Genomic DNA, 21,931 nt, shown 5'->3' with positions numbered 1-21,931 from the left:
CCCCACCACAGTACTTAAAGTTTCTCCGATTATTCACTGGACTGTATTTCTATTTTTCAACTCATTTGAATGGACCAACCTTGATAAGCTTATCAAGGCCATCACATTGTGCCACGTTGAATGATGATGTGGCTATTCTTATTGTTTAATTGATCGACATGTCTCGGATTGGCCACTGATCAAATTTCAGAATCTAATTAAGTCAAATACCTTTCCATGTATGTCCATGAACGCCTACAGTACTCCAACCATTACTGTGAACTCCCACATAGTTGTGAAATTTCAGACCTCTATTTTGCCACTTGGCAAATTCTATTTGAACCTACATGTGAGTAGGAGACTTTGGGGTCTACCTCTGTCCACAAAATTTAGGCCTCATGTGTCACTTGGCAGATATTTGGGTTACCTTGATAAGCTTATAATGCAGGTTGTTTTGGAAACATGCAACTCACTTATCTGAGCAGCAGTAGTGAGCATAGAAATAAGAAAAGTCATAAGAGATTCATGACTAGGTCATCACCATTGCTTCTGTTAACAAAAACTATGTGATATGTAAAGACTCATTTAAACCAACAAATCTGTAATGACTTGAAATCTAAAATTGAAGAACTAGTCATTTCCAACAGATGATGGTCCATCAGGTGACTCATCTTTGGGCCTCCTTTCATTCCATCTAGCCAAGATCCACTTTAGAATCAAGAACCCTCCAAGAGCATACACCTGAAAGATAGAAAAATGAGTCACAGAATACAAAAAGAAAACAATAATTCTTTACCAAATAATTTTGAATTTCAATTAGCTGAATCCTAGTATATCTAACTGCAATCACTAAAAACACTTGCATTTTAAGCATGTTAATAGGGGATGCTCTTAAACATTAGGCTTTAGTCAGTAGTTTGTGGGTCTAAAAGTCTTTGATTTCATTAAGAGTTTAGGAAGTTATGAAAATTCTCACACTTTTGGCAGCATTTCAGAGCATAGCTTTGAGTAATAATAAATTAAAGGTAGTTTGGGTTCTCTCTCTCTCTCTCTCTCTCTCTCTCCCTCCCAACCCCTTTCTTCTTCTTCATCTTATTTAGTTTGGTTCTTAATTCTCTCTAAGCAACAAGTTCTCATAAAATTCCACCACTATTTCATCTATTTTATTTAATACTCCAATATAGGCTTGCTCCATATTTCTTCTTTTATTACTTAATTCAAAAAAATTCCTTTTTCTTTATTGATAACTATAATTTTAATAAACCAGGGCAAAAGCCCCAAACAGCTATAGGTTTAGAAACCCTTTGCATATTGCTTTCCTAAAATGAAACAGCTCCTAAGCTTTAGCTGTAGGTATATGCTGAAACTCCTTGCATATATATTGCTTTCCTAAAATGAAGCAACTCCATAGCTTTAGAAGCAATTGGGAAAACAACCATAAAAAACCCTCGTATTTTTTTTTGCAGCCAAATAGACCAGAATGCCACTGGAACTTTAACTGAACAAACTCCAGCCTTTTCTACCACCCACCAGCATCCTTTAGTTGCAATAAACTCGGCCACACCCAAATGGAAGCCAAAACATCACAGCCTGACAAACAGAAATGACTCCCACACATCTTGGGAGTAAGGGCGGCTAAAAAAAGATTGGCCGCGGTCCCCCAGTTCTAAAACACCATTAGCAAGCATTGGGGTTAATTTCTTTAAGTTAGATGGTTAGTTGTAAGGGTAAAGTCAATAAGTGCAGCAAACAAAAGACTTCACCTTTGAACGTGGTCCCTTAACCAAAATTTTCTTCTACTAGTACAGTGGTACTTGATAGAGAGAAAAACAAAATTATGGAAGGACTAAATTCTCCTATCAAATTTACATCTCAGAACCCTGACCCCACCAACAATCTGGAACATGGCAACCAAACCTCCAAACTCTCAGTCATTGAGACTTTTACCAAGTCTTGGAGTCCAGATTGTTGAGGAAAGAATTGCGCCCCACAAGGAAGAAATCAAGCAAACAATCACACAACATGAGGAATTTAACATGGTTCAGCACGAATGCCTTCATCCACCCGAGAGAACCAAAGATTTTTCACTAAGCCAGAGAATAACTCTCACAATGTATATCTAGGGTTTTCCCCATAGAGAATATATAGGAAACCCTAAAAACCCTAATCCCAACACAATTACATGTAAAGCATAGTTGTCACAACGTCTAGGTGACCCAAGGAATTGGAGAGGGTCCAAAATCAAGGCGCCTAGGCGACGCCTTGACAACTATTATGTAAAGGGCCTATACATGTAATGGACCCAAAACCCGACCCAAACAGGTACAAGCCCAATAATAATTATGTGGACCCCTACAGAATACAAAACATAAAACCCAACACAGGTAACAAAATTTTGAGAACTCCAAATAATGGGTATCCCAAGATTCTTTATCAATAGCCATATTGTAGATAGCAGGTAAGCAGAGTATTAGAGGCTTATTTCCAAGCACCAATCTGACGAGGACAACTTTTTTATCCATCTCCAAACCAAGATACCTTGAAGAGGGGTCAGCTATCTTCATTGTAGTAACACCTTTCCAAAGACTCAGGCCAAGAGAAGTTATCAGTGGAAGACTTTGTCAATGGTTCAAAAGGCCATACTTATTTGCAATAACAGATTTCCACAGACTATCTTGCTTCTCTAGAAGACTCCAGAGCCATTTACAAAAGCATGGCTTGATTTTAGTTTTAGCTAATGAAATCAATACCACGAGAACTTCTAGGTTTGCAAAACAACATTTTTTTTCTTCCATTTATCTTCCCCAACTCTAATTTGTTGACACACTGGCTCGTTGTTACCTTTTAATCCTTACTTGAGAGTTCATAGAGACAACCCAACAACATCAAATTATTGATAAAGAATTTAAATTCACAGTGACACAAACACAACATCCTAGGCTTTCTAGTCTAGAAATCTAAATCTTGATTGAATTATCCCCATCTTCTGAGGTTTATTTTTGTTATTACTACTTGATTTTTAGGGATACAAATTAATTAGCATACAGGTATAGATTAGTCCCCATGTCTAGTCTATCATATATTTCTAATGCCTCATTTCTTTTTCACAGCTGGATCTTCCAGTTTCTTTTCCAAGACATTTGGTTCTTGTAGTTTCCGTTGCACAATTTTGGAGGGGTGGCTGTTTTTTCTTCCAGGGCATTGTTTTGTTGGGCTCAGCCTTTGTATCTCTTCTTTCTTCATTTAATTGCACCAGCTGTCTTCTATCATTAAAAGGGGGGGAGGGGGGGGGGGGGAGTCTCTCATCTTCCTTCTTGACTTATTATTGTTCAGGCTTGCAACATGATTTCCAGTCCCCTCTTTATTTTTGTTAAAGTAGATCTCAGTCTGCCGCATCCTCTTGATGGATGGAGCCAACGGGGGGTGCATAGGGCAGATGCCCTCCTGAAACTTTATTCCACGCTTATATATGATATATTAGAAGAACGGAAGGGTAGACATGGTACAAGTAAGTCCACCCACCCCACCCCACCCCACCCCCCCCCCCCCAAAAAAAATCCCTCCCTCTGCCTCTACCTACTATGCTTGATTCTCTTCATTAAATGAACTATGTCGGATTACTTAAAAGGCCAACAAACATACTGAAAAACCACTCTATTGGCCCATATCCAATTATCTATGCCCCACTGCCCTATTGAACCACTTTCTTATTGGTTCCCTGACACAATCTCTTTGACCTATCATCTAAAATAAATTGAGCGAAAAATCAGATGTAAGCAGTCAAATCTCCCCCCCCCCCCTAGCAATAGTATCTCTTCTCTCTTCCTAATACTATTTTTAATTCAAAATATCAAAGCAATTTTGGTTAATTAAAGTGACATTTTTTTTATTTCTATCCCTTTCCATTATAAGCTTTTAAATTGTGCCAAAGTGCAAAAAAGGAAATAATGAGAATTATAAAAGGCTATTGGTAGTAAATAGGGGAAGCAATACAAGGTGATTAGGAATTAAAGATTCAGGATAAACTTGGAATGAAATAGATTGAAGGGATATGTGGGGCTAAAGACAAGGGGAGGAGTAATTGTGGAAGTGAGTGAATAAAATAAAGAAATCGTGGGGAGGGGGAAGTCGTCTTCTATCTCCAGCTGAAACAGGAGGCGGAAAACAGGGTTCACCATGAAGGAGAGAAATCCCTCGTCGGATCTCCTATGGTTCTGGAATTTTGGGGAATGGTTCTCAACCCAAAGCCCTATCGAATCATACCAACAAACGATTTCCAGCAACAATAAATAAACTGAGAGAAATTGCAGAAATCAGGTAGGGTGGTAATCTCAGTTTCAGCAGCAGGAATTTGGTTCTTTTACAAGGGAGACTGGTTTGGACTGAAACTCTAGGGCTTAGGTTGCCCTAGGGAAGAGAATCAGTATCCCAAGTTTCAGCTTGATCTGTGTTGCGGGGAAAGAGTTTCAGCAAACTTCCTCAGACTAGTTATCCCACAAACACAGAATGCAGAGGAGGGTAACAGCAAGGCTACCAGGAAAGGAAGAAGAATAAGGTAAAGGAGGGAAGGGATAAAGAAGACAATAACAGAAGGCATAAGGGAAATTTAACCTAATATGGAAGAATAACCAGGAAGAAGTAGAGGAGAAAGAAAGAAGAAAAAGGGGGAAGGTTGTACCTGAAGAAAGGGAGAAGAGATGCGAGAGAGAGAGAGGGGAGGGCAGAAGAACGGTCCACAACCAACCGGCTGCCTCAAAAGGCCACACAGGATACTATAAAAAAAGCAAAAATAAATAAAAAACTCAAATTCTCTTCATTCTTCTCATCTCCATCGTATTACAACTTACAAGCATATTTATAATAAAAGAAATCACATCCAATAAGTAAACTAAACAAACTAGGAAACTAATACTAAGCAAATCCCTATGTAACTAACTCTATATAAAATGCCCATATAAAAGATAGTCAAATTACAAAGCATCCCAATTGCATGGCCTGGCTTGGGTCTAAATTTGGTTCTAAAAATGAACCAGACCATTTTCTTCGTCTACAATCTGTGCATCACTGTGTATCTAAATTCGTTTAGGTTTATTAAAAGAATGTTTCTCATGATGGTAATCTTACTAAGTTTAATAGGATGAGCAACCTGACTTAAACCACTTGCAGGCCATTGGAAAAATAAAGACAATAAAGGATCCTTTCTATTTGTCAAAATATTGATCCTACATCAGTCATAAGGTCAAACATGCATTTAATTCTTCCCTTGTTTTCAATTGCCCAATTTATGTCAATAATCAGAAAAATTCGCTCTGGTGAAGTTCGTATAAACTAGAACATTGCATAAGTAGAGGACAACACCTACATACTTATATTAGGGTGGGGTGGTCCATTATTTCTGCATTTCCTATTTATCACATGCAATAAAAGTTTCCATTAAATCCGACATGTTCTAGCGAAGAGAGGGGTGTCGAGTAAGTATATAGAAGTAATTAAAGATATGTATGAGGGTGTGGTGACTAGTGTGAGATCTGTGGGAGGCTGAGGCAAGGTTCCCAATTACGGTTGGGTTACATCAAGGATCAGCCCTTAGCCCTTATTTGTTTGCACTTAACATGGATGAATTAACCAAGAACATCCAAGCTGATATACCGTGGTGTATGCTCTTCGCCGATGATATTGTTTTGATGGATGAGACAAAAGCAGGGATTAACGCTAAGTTAAAGTTGTGGAGATCATCCTTGGAAACAAGGGGCTTTAAGATTAGTAGATCAAAGATGGCGTATATAATGTGTAACTTTAATCACACTACGATGGTTGATGAAGTCATGAAAATTGAGGAGAGAGAGATACCGCCAAGTGACTATTTCAGATATCTGAGGTTTATCATACACAAAGAAGGTGTCATAGATGATGATGTTTCGCAAAGAATTAAAGTGGGATGGATGAAGTGGAGAGGTGTGACTGGAGTACTATGTGACCGACGCATTCCTTTAAAGCATAAAGGAAAGTTCTACAGGACTGTTGACCAACCTGCTATGATGTATGGGGTGGAATGTTGGGCAGTTAAGAAGTGCCATATAGTGAAGCTATGTGTTGTAGAGATGAGGATGTTAAGATGGATGTGCGGCAAAACTAGGAAGGATAAAGTAAGGAACGAAAGTATTAGAGTTGATGTGGGAGTTGCCCCGATCAGCGACAACCTCCAAGAATGTCGTTTGAGGTGGTTTGGCCGAGTGCAATGGAAGCCTGGGGACGCCCCAGTAAGGAGAAGTGATCTGATGCCGATTGAAGGAGCTAAAAGAACTAGGGGCAGGCCCAAAATGACCATAGGTGAGGTTGTGAAGAATGGCATGCTTAGTCTGGGTCTTGTGCCAAGTATGACCTCAGATAGAGCCTTTTGGAGGGCAAGGATCCATGTTATCGACACCATGTAGCTGACATTTTCCTGATTCCCTGGGCTATCCTCTTTCCTCTTTCCTCTTTCATTTTCCATTACTTACTTTTCTTATCCCATTTCTTCATTTTTAACCTGCATTTCTTCATTCCTCTTACTTTGTTTTTGAAAGGATCCATGTAGCCGACCCCATTTAGTTGGGATAAGGCTGAGTTGTTGTTGTTGTTGTAATAAAAGTTTCCATTAAAAAAACACCTACTTAATTATATGTCAGGGCCCCACCTGAGCAACTAATGTCATATACACCCCATCCATCCAGCCAAGCCAAGTAGCATTTCCTCTTGGTCCAATCAAACCCCATCCTCATAGAGGTAATAGAGTTTCGAACCTAAAACCCCCCACCCACCCTTTCTGCAGATATAAATCCTGGCTCTGCCCCCAGGCTTCTTCATCCATTCAATACAAGTCAAATCATAAGCAATTTCCCCACTTTCATGCATGTAAAGTTAGAGACAAACATCTAAACTGGTAGAATATATTGATTATAAGCACCAATAAAGCACTCACTCAATACATTTTTAGGGTTAAAAAAACTGGCAGGAATATTTATAAAATCAGGATTCTTTCCAGCAGATGTAAAATCAAAACATAGCTCCTGGTTTTATATATAATCGAGATAACTTATTAGAAGTTGTTCTTCATCTGTTAATCATCAGGATGTTTTACTTGTACGTGTTTTGCACGCAAGTCATTTATCGCATCATTGTTGCACCCACTCAATCCACATGTAGAACAGATTGGATCCACCCATCCCTCTCATAAAGTAGGACTTGTACAGGATTAACAACTAGTGGGGAAGAATAGAGAGATATAAATGCAAAACCAGAATTTGAGAATCCAGAGGTGTATAGGAAAATGACGGAATTAAGATGTACTGTCGAAATTAGTAGCCAATATGAGTTTAATGGTCGAGAATGACCGCATAAAAATCAACAATCTCGGTTGGATCGTCTATGAGGGAGAGATTCAGGAGATGGCTCTCATAAATTAGAGTGCAATTGATGAAATAGCAATGAGCTTCTCAAGTACAACGACAGCAGCATAGAAAATTAAAGTAGTGGGCAAATTTTTTTATTGCTCAGAACATCAGATTTTCAACAATCAACATCTCCATTGAATGAGTATAGCTTGAAACAGTTGAGATTAATGAGTTGCCAACTTGGAAAGATAAAATATTTAAAAAGGAAAGGAACATGCAAGTGAAGTAGGATTGGATATTCCCCAAAGGCTAGGTGATGATTAATGATGACAAACTCTTATGATTCTGGGCAATAAGACTACAGGTAGAACCATAGAGTAAACATCTCCTTGGGCTGGGCAACTGTATTGCGATTTTGTAAAGTAAGAATATGCGAAATAAGGTAATGTTTCAGGTCAAAGGGAATGGGCTAAGGATAAAAATGGAGACAAAATGGGAGCAGGTTAGGGAATGAATTTTAAAATGAAACTTGGTAGAACCATAGAGTAGACCTCTCCTTGGGCTTCCAATGTGACCGCATCTCTAATGCTGCTGCATCAGAACAGTTGAGGAAGAGATTTTGATATGGGCTTTCAATGTGACTCATACTTGTCCAGCCCCATAGCTAATGCAGCTGCATCAGAACAGTTGAGGAAAAGAGAGAGATTTCGATGCATAATTTTTTTTAAAGATATATAAAGATTGAAACAGCCTCTGATGCAGCATCTCCTGTGAAGCAGGGGGTAAGGCTGCGTACATTTGCCCCTCCCAGATCCTGCAGTAGCGGGAGCCTAGCGCACTGAGACGCTCTTTTTATGTATAAATATTGAAATCTCCCAGTATAGATTGTAGGTTGTAATGTTGTATATTGTTACAGCATCAAAACAGAACTGATCAGCACCTGCGTGAAGAATGAAGAAGGAAGATGATGAAGGAGAAGAAGAGAAGAGAAAGAACCGGCCGATTAGGGTTCAGAATAATATCCTAACCGCTGGCCAACAAATATTTATATTAAAATATAAAGGTGTTTACAATATTACTATGGAATTCCGTGAATACTGGCTTGAGTCAGAGTGACTACAGCCATCTTTATTTATAATAAAGAGAAGAACATTTTGGAATGAATACAAGGACAGAAATACCCTGATGACTATTCTACCCCTGAACCCATATTACAACACTCCCCCTCAAGTTGGTGCATACATATCAAACAGGCCCAACTTGCTAATTATAGGAAAAAATAACTTAGTACCGATTCCTTTGGTAAGAACATCAGCCAGTTGCTCACTAGACTGAATAAATGGGATACAAATTATTCCTTGTTCTAGTTTCTCTTTGATGAAGTGTCGGTCAATCTCAACATGTTTGGTACGATCATGTTGAACCGGGTTGTGAGCAATGCTGATTGCGGACTTGCTGTCACAGTAAAGCCGCATAGGAAGATCAGCATTCATCCCCAAATCTTGAAGAAGCCCCTTGAGCCAAAGAAGCTCACAAATACCCTGCGCCATAGCTCGGAACAAAGCTTCAGCACTAGATCGAGCCACAACAGCTTGCTTTTTGCTTCTCCAAGTAGTTAGGTTTCCTCCAACAAATCTGCAATACCCAGATGTGGACTTCCTATGATCAGGACTGCCAGCCCCATCTGCATTAGTGTATGCTTCTATTTGGAGATGGCTATATCGAGAGAACAAGTCTCCTTTCCTCGGAGATGACTTGAGGTAACGAAGAATTCTGTAGGCTGCTTCCAAGTGAGAAGAGTGAGGATCATGCATGTATTGGCTGACAAGGCTTACAACAAATGTGATATCTGGCCGGGTATGTGAGAGGTAGATCAATCGACCAACTAACCTCTGATAACGGCCTTTGTCCACCGGTCACCTTCCTTACTCTTCAAATGTGTGTTGGGCTCCAGAGGGGTATCTGCTGGTTTACACCCAAGCATCCCTGTTTCTTTCAATAAATCCAAGGTATATTATCTTTGAGAGAGAGATATGCCCTTAGCTGAATAGGCAACCTCAATCCCTAGGAAGTACCTTAATCTACCCAAGTCTTTGACTTCAAATTCGGTGCCCAAATAAGTGTTCAACTTCTTGATTTCCTGTGCATCACTGTCTGTGATCACTATGTCATCAACATAGACAATCAACACTGTCACTTGCTGTCCTATCTTCTTAACAAACAATGTGTGATCAGCATTGCTCTGCTTATATACCCATAAGCAATCATAGCCTTATGGAACTGGCCAAACCATGCCCTTGGTGACTGTTTCAGACCATATAGGGTCTTTTTCAGCTTACATACATTTCCCTAAGTTTCTGAAGAAGTAAAATCAGGAGGTATCTCTATGTAAACATCTTCTTCCAAATCTCCATGCAAGAAGGCATTCTTCACATCAAGTTGTTGGAGTTCCCATCCTTGATTCACAGCACAAGAGATAATGACCCGTACAGTATTCATCTTTACTACAGGAGCAAAGGTCTCTTGATAGTCAATTTCTTGGGTTTGAGTAAACCCTTTGGCAACAAGTCTTGCTTTGTACCTTTCTACTGAGCCATCAGCCTTGTGCTTCATAGCAAAGACCCATTTACAACCAACGGGTCTTTTTCCTAGTGGAGGACTCACCAAATCCCAGGTCTGGTTTTTTTTAAGGGCATGCATTTCTTCATTCATCGCATCCTTCCATTTCTGTTCGGCTATTGCCTCGTGCCAATTGTTAGGGATGGAAATAGAGGATAAAGAAGATACGAAGGCATGGAAAGCTGGAGTTAGAGAGTTGTATGACACAAAGTTAGAAATAGGGTGCAATGTACAACTCCTCTTTGATTTTCGAACAGCAATGGGTAAATCAAGACTGGGATTAAGAGAAGGCTTACCAGAAATCTGACTAGGAGCAAGACTTGGAGTAAGAACAGGTGCCGATTGAGTAGGATCAGTGGTGGTGGTGGAAGAGGTCGAGAGACCCTACGGGGGTTGGCGGAAGGGAGAGGAGGGCTGGCGGAAGGTAGAGGAGGTTGGAGGTGGTGGCTGGCCTTAGGTCAGAATTGCGAAGGAGAAGAGAGAAAGAGAAAAAAAAAAAAAAAAAAAAAAAAAAAAAAAAAAAAGGAAAAATTTTTAATTCCCATATTCCCGAAATATTTTTCGCTCTGGCTTGAGTCAGAGTGACTACAGCCATCTTTACTTATAATAAAGAGAAGAACATTCTGGAATGCACATAACAAAGAAACTAAAACTAACAGTAAAGGATGAGAATACCATAACTACCCCTAACTAACACTCCCCCTCAAGTTGGAGCATAAGTATCCCCCATGCCCAGCTTGGACCAACCTTGAACAAACACACCTCGAAAAAATGCCTTTGTAAATAAATCACCAAGTTGATTAGCTAAACTGACAAGCAGAATGGAGATCAACTTTTGCAGCACAACATCTCTCATAAAATGACAATCAACTTCAATATGCTTAGTTTGTTCATGAAAGACAGGATTGCCAGCAATGTAAATGGCAGCATATTGATAGGCTTATTAACAACAAAACCACGCTCTTCAAGCAGAGATCTTAACCACATCAATTCATTTACAATATAAGACATAGCTCTATACTCAACTTCAACATTCAACTTAGCCATTGTAGTTCATTTCTTACTCCCAAGGTTCGAAAACTCGGGTCTCAGAGGCATCTCGGCCCAGCCAAAAACCGAGACGAGTCGAGATCTCGCCGAGATGAGTTACTACAAATTTTTTTTTTTTTCCTTGGACCCCCACTCGGTGGGTTTTACACATATTTTGGGTCTGAAACTTGGTTTTCAGCCTATTTCAGGCCATTTAAACATAATGGCATGCCCAGATTTTCCAAAAAACAAGTCCAAATATGAGTTTCACTTTGGACCATAGGTTGGTAGGCGACGAGTCGTACTAAAACAATCTACTCTACACATAATTTAGTAATACAGAGCAAATTAGCAATCAAAACATTCAATTTAGTACATATCAATCAAAACATTCAAATAAAAAGTACATTACATCAATGTTCTCTGAATTTGTTACATAAAATGTGATCGAGTAATGAATTCTTCCCCATATTGATCTGTCCATGTTAGGTTCTTTTAAATGGGGTACATGGGTCTAAAATGGGTTAAAAATATGGGTCAAAACCATATCCAAAATCGATACCGAGATCTCGGCGAGAAATTGTAAAAATATAATGTTAAAAATATGGGTCAAAACCATGGTTCGAACCGATACCGAGATCTCGGCGAGAAATTGTAAAAATATAATGCGTGGGTGGTTTCGACTCGGTTTTTTTAAATACCGAGAAACTCGGTGAGATCTCGGCGAGATCTCGCGAGTTCTCGAACCATGCTTACTCCTCAAAGTAACAAGATTGCCACCAACAAATGTACAAGAACCAGTGGTTGACCGTCCATCCCTTTCACCACCAACCCAATCAGCATCAAAATACCAACAATGTCAACATTATTATGAGGTCTATAAATAAGACATTTTTCTAAAGCACCCTTGAAATACCTCAAAATATGGCACGCCGCCTCCCAATGAGCTTGTTTAGGGTTTTCCATAAACTAGCTAACAACACCAACATCAAAAGACAGTGAGGTAAATAAGTTTTTCAACCAGTCTTTTAAAAGATGATTATCTACACAATCCTTGTCTTCAAAGACACTAAGTTTTTTATGGGGATCAATAGGAGTATCAACAGGCTTAGAACCCAACATATCAGTCTCAAACAAAATATCAAGAACAAATTTCCTCTGAGACAAACTATCCCCTTTCTTGTTGCGGACATAATCCCCAACAAATTCTGGGGAGCACCCAAATCTTTCATCTGAAAATGTTGTTGTAAGTAGTCCTTAACACCATCAATTCTAGACAAATCGGTGCCAAAGAATAATAATGTCATCAACATAGACAACCAATACTATCACCTAGAGTCCTGGAGATGAACAAATACAAAATGATTCGAGTAGCACTCTAAAAACCCATAACCAGTAACAATTTTATTGAACTTATCAGACCAATCTCTCGGTGACTACTTCAAGCCATAAATCATCTTATGAAGCTTGCATACTTTCTGTGCATTCTCCCCCTAAGCAACATACCCTTGAGGTTGCTCCATATAAACCTCTTCATGTAAATCACCATATAAAAAAGCATTTTTTTAATATCAAGCTAAAACAAGTGCCAATCAAGGTTAACAACCAGAGAAATATATTGACTCAGTTTGTTATTGTTGTAATGGGCTGTTAATTTATTCATGAATGTGCAGCTTACTAGCTTTAATGGCCTGTTAAATTAGTCATACTTGCTGAAAATGGATACATAAAATGATTGAAAAAAATACCAGGGCGCCTTGTCGCCTAAGCGCTTAGGCAGTCCTCCAACACCTTGGGTCACCTAGGCGCCTTGACAACTATGAGAAAGTTTCTAGGGGAAGTGAGAGAAACTTGAGCTTTACATTGCATCAATGAACTGGCCATGGAAACAGCTGCTCCACAAACAAGTAAAATAATATTCTATATATCAGGGCCAGTGTTCTACCAACAGATGCCCCAACCTTCATTGGAAAGCCTCATAACCATAATCAATGTGATTGGTGATTCCTCAAGATTTCACTCCATGCGCTACATTTCTTGCTGGGATGTTTATATTGGGAGAAGAGAGGCCCAGATTTTGAAATCCGAAACACCACTTTTTATATTTAGACTAGATTATTAACTATTGACACAGCCAATACAAAATTGATTCCTACATGGATAGGAATAGATTACAACACTCATGTAGTAGAATTGCATCTTCTAAATTTGACTCAACTTATATTTATTGTCAAGGGCTAATAGATAATGTGAATTTAAACTTACGCAGAATAATAAAATCCAAACTACCACCAACACCTTCCCAAAGAAAAGTAAGAATAACAGATATTGATACACTAATTCAGAGCCACAAGATAATCTTTTCCTCATTACTCGGCAAGTAAAGAATCCATCACCTAGTATCAAAGTAAAGTCACTCAAAAAACCCTTGAATCTGAAGGAAAAGGAAACTTATGCTAGCAAAGAGAAGGATTTGGTGTCTCAATTAAGTTCTCCGGATTGAAGATCGAACAACAATACAGTCCTAAACAACTAAACATTAAAACAATAGGAAAATTATAGAAAATTCAAGCAGAGGACTATTATCAATAGAATATGAGAAGAATAACAGACCTGCCACATGTTTCGAGGGTCCATTCCCTGTTCGGATTCTTCAACTTCTAATTTCAAGGGAGGGATGTCTCTCCGAGTATCCGGAAATCTCACGACATCTGGTTTCTTTGCTTCGCTTTCCACTTCGTCTGCTCTCAGCTCTTTTGTAACAGTTTTGGATTCTTGCTTCGGTGGAGGGAATTTTATACCAAAATTTGAAAGGAATGCAAAGCGAGGTCCTCGGTTTGTATCCACTTCTGTGCTTGTAATTGTTTTATGTTCGTCTTCCGCCATACTTGGATGATTATTTTACCTTTTCGATCAACTGTGCTGCGATTTCCTTCTGCCTAGGTTAACACTTGCAGAGCAGAAGAGTCTTCAAAGTTCAGAGAAGCTAACGACTTTGTCGTCTTTAAATTCTTAAATTAAAGAACAACTGTGCTCACCCACGCGCGAGGGGAGCCCTGGTGAGTCAGGAACCGAATACCGAATCCAAAACAATCTGAATTAATAGGGCCGGACCGAATTAATTCGGTTTGGAACGACCAAACACTATTTACATTTGATTCGGTTCGAATACGGTTTCGATGTGAGAACCATCGGTTCTAACCGAATGATCGAACTTAAATCCCTAGTTTTTTTGCTTTTACAACTTCACGTTTGACAATTGACCTTTAGGCTCTAGGCTTTAATGCTTTATTCCTTCATTTCTTTGTCGAAGGAAACTCTTTACCTTCCAAAGTTTCAAGTTTCAATTTTTTATAATTTATTTATTATTTATAAAAGGTTTTACTATCTCTATTCTCTACGACTCTTCGTCTCTCCCAAGTTCCAAGTTCCAAGTTCCAACATTGTATAATTTTGTAATTAAATGGATTTTCAAACTGTGCATTTAAAAATGTAAGGTCCAAAAATACACGATGGGCATTTGTAAGAGTTTTAGTAGCAGATGTTGTTGTGAATTTAAAGCCAAATAATAGAATCGTTTTGCAAACCAAATAGGAACCGAGTTGTATGACCGAATTAAAATCATACGAAGACCCAAATTGGAACCGTATTGTATAACCGAATCGGAACTGTAATCGAACCGAACCAAGTAGGTTCGGATTTGGATTTAATTCTAGAGCCGAGGCAATTCTTGGTTCGGATTTAGATCACACTATCACTTCATGAAACCAAACCAAAACTAAACCGAATGACCAAAACCGAACCGATTAACACCCTTACTAGTGGTAAGTCTCTGGGTTCTGAGTCAATTCTTCTGGTCAAGGGGCCGAGCTGCGCCTCCCACTTGGGTCTGGGCCATCATGGGCTATGACAAAGAGTCTGACCTTGGAAAATTAATTTATATTGGACTTGTCCAGACCCAGCCCATCCTGGAATTCAAGTAAATACTAAATACAAGCCTACCCCAGTCTTGGTTTTAAGAAGTGAAACTATTTATTAAATGGGTTGTTATTCATGTAACAAGGGTGGGTTACATTTGGAAAAATAACAAAATAGTGAAAAGACTAATAGGCAATGAACAATGCAATATTGAATGATGAATTAGGCCGGGCAAACTAGAGATTTCATATTGTTTAATTAGAATCTCATGACAAACATTGTAAAATGGCATATCTGTCATTTCATAACCTTAGTTTATGCCCTGATAGTAAACTGCGAGTATTCTTCTCCCCAAATTCCTTTCCCGTCTCCGATCAAATACTCTCTGCTTTTCCTCTCTCTTCCTCTCGTTTCCATCAGGGCTCAAGGTCTCCTTGAATTGCCAAAAGGATTCCATGCAATTTATGTTGCGAAGAGATTGTGGTCTTTGTACTGGGAGCTGATATAGATAAATTATGTTTCTTTTGCGACAAGCAAGTCCACTCAGTTAATGCCATCTCCTAAGCACCTTTGTTCTCAAATTTGTGACAATTGCAGTTCCGAACCAGCATCTGTGCGTCGCACTTGCGACAATCTCGTGTTCTGCCAAGAATGCAGTTCCGAACCAGCATCTGTGCATTGCTCTTGCGACAATCTCGTGCTCTGCCAAGAATGCGACTGGGACTCCCACGGTGTTGTTCTATCTCAGCTTTTCACCTTTAATTAGGGTTTGGTCCTTGGATCGGGGGAGACATGTAGGGGTTGAAGAAACTAACAAATCTGACATAGAGATAATGGTGGAAGCTGGGGAGGCTGTGTTCAAGTACAAGATAGTTGTGTCTTTGCTCGGTACTAATTTGAGTCATGCAAGACTTAGAAGAAAAAAAATTTCAATCCCCAATTTCTAAAGCTGACTCTTCACCCAATCCTCTCCAACTTATAAAAGCTACTAATTTTTTTCGACAACCCAATCAAGGGGACTGAAACAGCTAAGAATTAGAAGATGCAATTTACCCAAAAATTGCTTCTGAGAACCTGGCGCTTGAAATGGCTTCGGCTTCTAAGAATCCTCTCTAACTTGCTCAGCAAATGCCATCAACACGGTATCAAATCTTCCAACATTAGCAACAACAAAACTTCAGCTTCAGAAATAGATGAAATTCCAAGCTGATATGATGTACCATAGGAGCAATAGCAGTATAAACCTCAAGTTTGATAGCTCTATTTGCACACCTACAATGTTCATTAGGCCTGAATTTTTATTCAGATTTGTTTCTGAAATGGTGGGTATGTATTACTTGACATATAGGTATGAAAATCTGATTACAAGCTTTCCTTTGGAACCTCAGAGTTTGATGACTTGACCGTGGCACGATGCTGCACTGCTGCCTCAGTTTGGAGTCTGACATCGGATGTCACACAATATGGAGGGAACGAAGGATGAGGGAACGAGAGTCTGGGAGAGAGGGAATCGATAGCTCCGTCAAAAATAAGGGAGAGAGATTGGGTTCAGGGTTGAGAGACGAGAGAGATGTTGGTAGATGATTTTGGGAAGATGGATTGTGCTCAATTACGTTTTAGTCCTTTATTACAAAAATTAGTTGAAGTTGTTGGTTTTTTTCAATTTTCCAACTAGGAATATGATTTTACTCAACTATCCTCATAAATTTATTTTCAATCATATCCTTAACAGAATTTTTTAAAGGGTAATCGATGTCTTGTTATGTTTGGATAAATAACAGACCCTTGTTACGATAATAATTCCCCTTATTAAATTCTACCAAAAAATAATATTTATTAAATGGCTTTGGCTTTGGTTTTAATAAGTGAAACTCTTCATTAAATGGTTTGATTTTGATTTTAATCAGTTAAAAAAAATGGTTAAACTATCGGTTTTGAACCGATAGAAATCAATTGGAACTAGTATGCTATCGAACCGATTATACATACTAATCGATTACAAAACCGGTTATTCCTAACATTCTTTATACACTCTATACTGTTTTGTTGATGATTTACATCATGTACATTATTTAAATTATTTTTATTTCTTAAGTCACAAATTAGGCCTAGATGTCGTGGTTCAAGTGTTGCAGGCTTGCAGCTTCAAAATTTAATTATTTGGGTTTTAAAAAATAAGTTCGTTTTCAATTGGACCCAAAATTGTTAACTCAAACACACAACAAAAACGAAACTGAACCCCATAAAAACATTTAACGAAAAAACGCATAACCAAAGCTATTTATTAATTGATTTTGACTTAAGATATTGGAATCGTTTAATAAACGCTTCGATTATGATTTTTATCCTTCGTATTTTGATCTGAATTGATTAATTGAAATTGAAGCAATTAACACCTTTAGTTTTTTTTTTTTTTTTTTTTTTTTTTTTTTTTCTAAATATTAATACTCTTAGTCAAAAACACATAAATGAGAGAGAGATGGGGTTTTGTCATCAAGACATCAACCAAAGGAGAAGATAAAAGTTGGAGACGCAACTAGCGCATCCAACACATAATTTTGCAGTTCGAAGAAAATTCCAAATATGCCCATAGTGGTCATAGCATTCACTGAGCACCCACAACAAGGACGCATGAACCACCGTCACTTTGCCATTGGAAGTGAGACATATTGGATGGCATCAAAAGACAAAATAAAGTTTGAGATATTAAGTTTAGGCAAAAGTCTGTCACCTTTACCATTGAAAGTGAAACATATTGGATGGCTTCAAAAGTCAAAATGAAGTTTTGGTTTTTATGTTTAGACAAAAGATTTGTTTTCTTACTGGGACAGAAAGAATCCCTGGTCTGATGTGATCATACGATGAGACTCTTATCTTGTCAACAAACAGTCTCATCAACAAACTCACTATTCTCGTTGATGAATTTGAATATATCCTTCTCTGATCATTTACGGTATCGATTGTTGCGTCAAGAAATCGCTCAGCTGTCCTTCGAGTGCCGTAACTTGCAAAAGACCCTGGGGTGATAAAGGAGAATCGGTGTGATTCCGGCCTAGGACTCTCCGATGCCTAAGTTAGATCTCCCTGAGCAAACAGATGAATAGTAGTATTCAATATGAGTTAAGATGTCCCCTGATGGGGTTGTGTACCTTACCTTTTATGATAGTGTATGGCGGTGTGGAGAGTCCTAGTTGATGTAGAGTGTTTACCATAGGTGATAGAGTCCCTGAGTAGCAGGGCTTATCCTTGATAGGTTGTCTTCTTGTGAGACGTGGTGTCACGGTAGACCTAGTAGTCGTCTTTCGGAGAGACGTGGTGTCCTTGATAGACTTGGTAGTTGTCTTCCTGTAAGAAGTAGTGTCCTGATAGACTTGGCGTCCTTGGTGGATAGACCTCATCTACATGGTAGATGGGGTTTCTGGTGCATGAGTTCGTTCAAACTACGTGACTCGATAAGCGGTGGCCTAGAGTCCTTGGTGATGCGATCTGTGCCTTGTTGATGGTGATGGTGACTGTCGTGTTCGAGGGAGACTTGCCCGGGGATGACGTGTTCGGAGAAGGGGTCTGCGCCCCAAGGGGGTTGGTGCCCAGGGAGGTCCACGCTCCCAAGGGGGTTGGCGCCCATGGGTGTTGGTGGATGGTGCTTCACTGATTCTGTCTTGGCCCACTCTTCTGGGTCATGCAGCGTGGCGATCTCCGATTGGTTGGCATGAATTTGGGTTCATCACCGATGGTCATGGGTAAGGGATCCTCCCTTCATTATGGGTGAGGAAAAATTTGATACCTATGTTTATAAGTTGTTAAGCATGACTACAAGCGAGTAATTGAATAACGTGCACCATTCAAGCTATGTAATTATGAATCAAAACACTTCAACTATATTACCATGTATGGTTGCACAAAGTGCACTCTAATTTTTTGTTTTGACGTCATAATGATTCAAATACTAGAACAAGAATGTTCGCTTACCCTTCCTATTGGATGCCCCTATGCACCCCTTCATTCTGCGAAGGCCACATGACAAGGTAGCAAACCCTTCCATATATATATATATATATATATATATATATATATATATATATATATATATATATAACTTACGGATAAGTATTTCCCTATGAGGGGAGCATGGCCCCTGTGCACGCAGAAGGGCCAATGAAAGTACGTGGAAGCAACATGGGGCGTCAATATCGCATTTCATGGGAGTGCAGGGTAGTCATTTGACCCCCTCTTTATCTAGGCACAGGGGCCACGCCCTCCCATAGAGTTATTTTTCCCTTAACTAACAATGTCAAACTAAAACTAAAAGATATCTTAAAAAAAAATAAGTTAAAGTCGGAGAGAGTTCTTTGAGCAAGCGGCATAGAGGAGTGCACCAGTGAGGAACAACGAAATGGTTTCATACATAGGGGATGGCAATGTCATTTCACGTGAAGAGGAGAATGATAGAGAGAGAGAGAGAGAGAGGGTGCTAGCGTACCCTCCTTGGCGCCTCAAGTACCTTTTCCCATAAAAACATTTGACATATTATAAAAGGAGAAAGTTTTCCTCCACTTATAGAGTACGATTCATCCACCATCCTAAAGTTAGCAAACCCTATAAGGTTTTAGTATATTTTCAAAATACCCTTCGGATCCCATTCACCGTGGGTGGAGGAAAACCTGGTCCTATTACAATATAGGCAAGTAGCTTTTGTTTGGGAGTGTGGCTTACACCAATACTCCCTTGTGTCTATCTCTCTCCTAAAAATAAGGGGGTAGAGTTGTCTTTTCATACAAGGAGGAGAGAGATAGACTCGTCACACTCCCTGACAGAGTTCTTTTTCTCTATAAAATATCATGTATTTGTAAACAATTGCACGTCTCTCTCTCTCTCTAATAAATTAGTGTGCTTCATGTTTCCCCAAAAAATATTATTGTGTTTCATAGAATTATAATGTATGGCCCTCAACATAAGCCAAATAAAAAGAGTACATGACTTCTGAAACATCCATTTTCATTTGCTAAACCTTTTCTTTTCTTATTGCGACTTTCTTCATTCCTATAATATACATAGGGGATGATATTCGTACAGAAGAGATTCTCTCATCGATTTTGTCAAGTAGACGGTAGGGATGTTTATGCATTTTGGATAAGCATTTATGCCAATCTGATTGCATTTAATGCGGGTTGTGCACATGCATGACCGTGCATGAAAACTTTTGGTATATACAATTGAAAGTGCAAGTAAACTGATACTATGGGGTATGAGGGAAAATTTCCCCTTTTTTTTGTTGGCTAAATAACATATGAAAAATTACCTTTCATGCTTGTTGTAGGGGGGACCTGAGAATTTTTTTGGGGTGAAGGGGGACACTGAAACTAATAACATAGGGAAAATCGTATTGTAACTAAAATTGATGAAAAATAAATTATTACTATACGTTTTTGCTATTTTAGTATGGCATACTTCTTTCTTTTTCTTTTTTTCTATTGAGGGTTAATCTTGTTATTTCACATGAACAATAACAATTTTTTAGAATAACATAATGATAAGTCAGTTTCAAATTATTCTAATTTTTTTTTTTTTGAAAATACTCATGACTTGAATAACTTTTGAAAATAAGATAAGGAGTAATCCTTTTTTTTTTTATACTCTTGACTTGAATAATGTTTGGAATAAGATAAGAAGTAAATAAAGAAGATTACAACTTCTCTCTTTACCACCTTTAGTGACAAAGAGGTGCACCAATAACATATAGGTATACATTAATAAATGTATAAAAGAGGGAAACAGTAAGGGACTATTTCTACATTACATTAAAACTCATTGGGATTTTCTTATTGACATTTCTTGCGGTGTCAAATAATTTGTAACCTTATTTTTTTGCCTTTTTAATATAACACATTTTTTTCTTCTATTGAGGGTACATTTTGTCATTTCACATGTGTATTAAAAAATATAAAAACATAATGACAACTTTTGATAATGAATTAATGACAAACAATAAATCATTATCAAATTATTTTTGATAAGCCATTTTTATCCTAAACTTAAAAAAATTGTTGAAAATAAGACAAGGGGTAATCAAAAGAAGATTATAATCTATATACACATATAGAGATGTCATTTAGACATCCCACACTTATAATTATAATACATTTGCCATTTTATTTATTTTTTTATTTCTTGGGGATGAGGAGAGGGGCCTTCTTCTAGAACATGTTTCATTCGATCGAAGACTTCAACTAATATGATAGACTCAACACAATCCCACATGGAAAGCACAACATTCCTTGATTAGTTTCGATTAGGATTTTATGAATCAATATCGGAATCGGCCATGTTGGAATCGGCCAACACCAATACCAATACCTAAAAATATCGGATCAATGAGACGTTATAGAGATAGGGGAAAATGGTTAAAATAATCCATTTTGGTATTGGTATCCTTGAATGCAAAAATGTCCAATACAATCTCGATAACGACAGATACATACTGGTATCAATATTAGTTTCAAAATTGGTCGATACTCGATCCCATACCATAACTAAACTATGGTTTCAAGATTCCATGTGAAATGAGTTTTCCTTCTGGATCTGATCCTTTGATTGAACCTAGAAAAGATAATTCGAACCTTCATTAATAAACGATGTGAGTTGATGATGAGATTCTCTCTTCACCCTAAGTGACAAAAAATGTATTAGCTATCAAACATTACTACTTGGTTAAAGAAACTGTTTTTACCATTTAGGTAGTTGAAGTCCATTAAAAAAATTAACACAGACAGTGATTTTTTTATGCTGGTGTGGTCCATCCCACCTTTTTTCCACGCGCCATGATAACTGGCAATGACATGCACTGTCCTCTTAAGGCCAACCATGATCCATACCATGTTACCATTACCTAACTAATTCACCAAAGGAGAAAGGCTCTCACCGTGGGAGTCTCTAATGTATGTACTCCTACTGATTCCAATCCAACTGTGGACACGAGCATTATATATGGAGTGGGACCCACTGTTTTTCCACGT

The 21,931-nt window shown here is 38.4% G+C and overlaps 1 protein-coding gene across 1 annotated transcript; it reads right to left on the bottom strand.

Annotated features, from left to right (window-relative positions):
• Nucleotides 1–492: 492 nt before the first annotated feature.
• Nucleotides 493–13,984, bottom strand: LOC122670466. Its single transcript, XM_043867349.1, has 2 exons — nucleotides 13,614–13,984; nucleotides 493–720 (listed from the first exon to the last, which is right to left on the bottom strand). The coding sequence occupies exons 1-2, from the start codon at nucleotides 13,884–13,886 to the stop codon at nucleotides 610–612; spliced, it is 384 nt and encodes a 127-aa protein (XP_043723284.1). The 5' UTR covers nucleotides 13,887–13,984; the 3' UTR covers nucleotides 493–609.
• Nucleotides 13,985–21,931: the final 7,947 nt, after the last annotated feature.

This window comes from Telopea speciosissima, chromosome 8 (assembly GCF_018873765.1).
Source record: "Telopea speciosissima isolate NSW1024214 ecotype Mountain lineage chromosome 8, Tspe_v1, whole genome shotgun sequence".
Classification (NCBI taxonomy): domain Eukaryota; kingdom Viridiplantae; phylum Streptophyta; class Magnoliopsida; order Proteales; family Proteaceae; genus Telopea; species Telopea speciosissima.
Note: the sequence above shows the minus strand (reverse complement) of the source record. Positions and strands in the feature narration are given on the sequence as shown.

Coding starts and splice junctions, on each gene's coding strand:
- LOC122670466 (XM_043867349.1), bottom strand. CDS start 13,886: ATGGCGGAAGACGAACATAAAACAATTACAAGCACAGAAGTGGATACA. Junction 721..13,613: donor ACCCTCGAAACATGTGGCAG/GTCTGTTATTCT, acceptor TCTATCTTTCAG/GTGTATGCTCTTGGAGGGTT.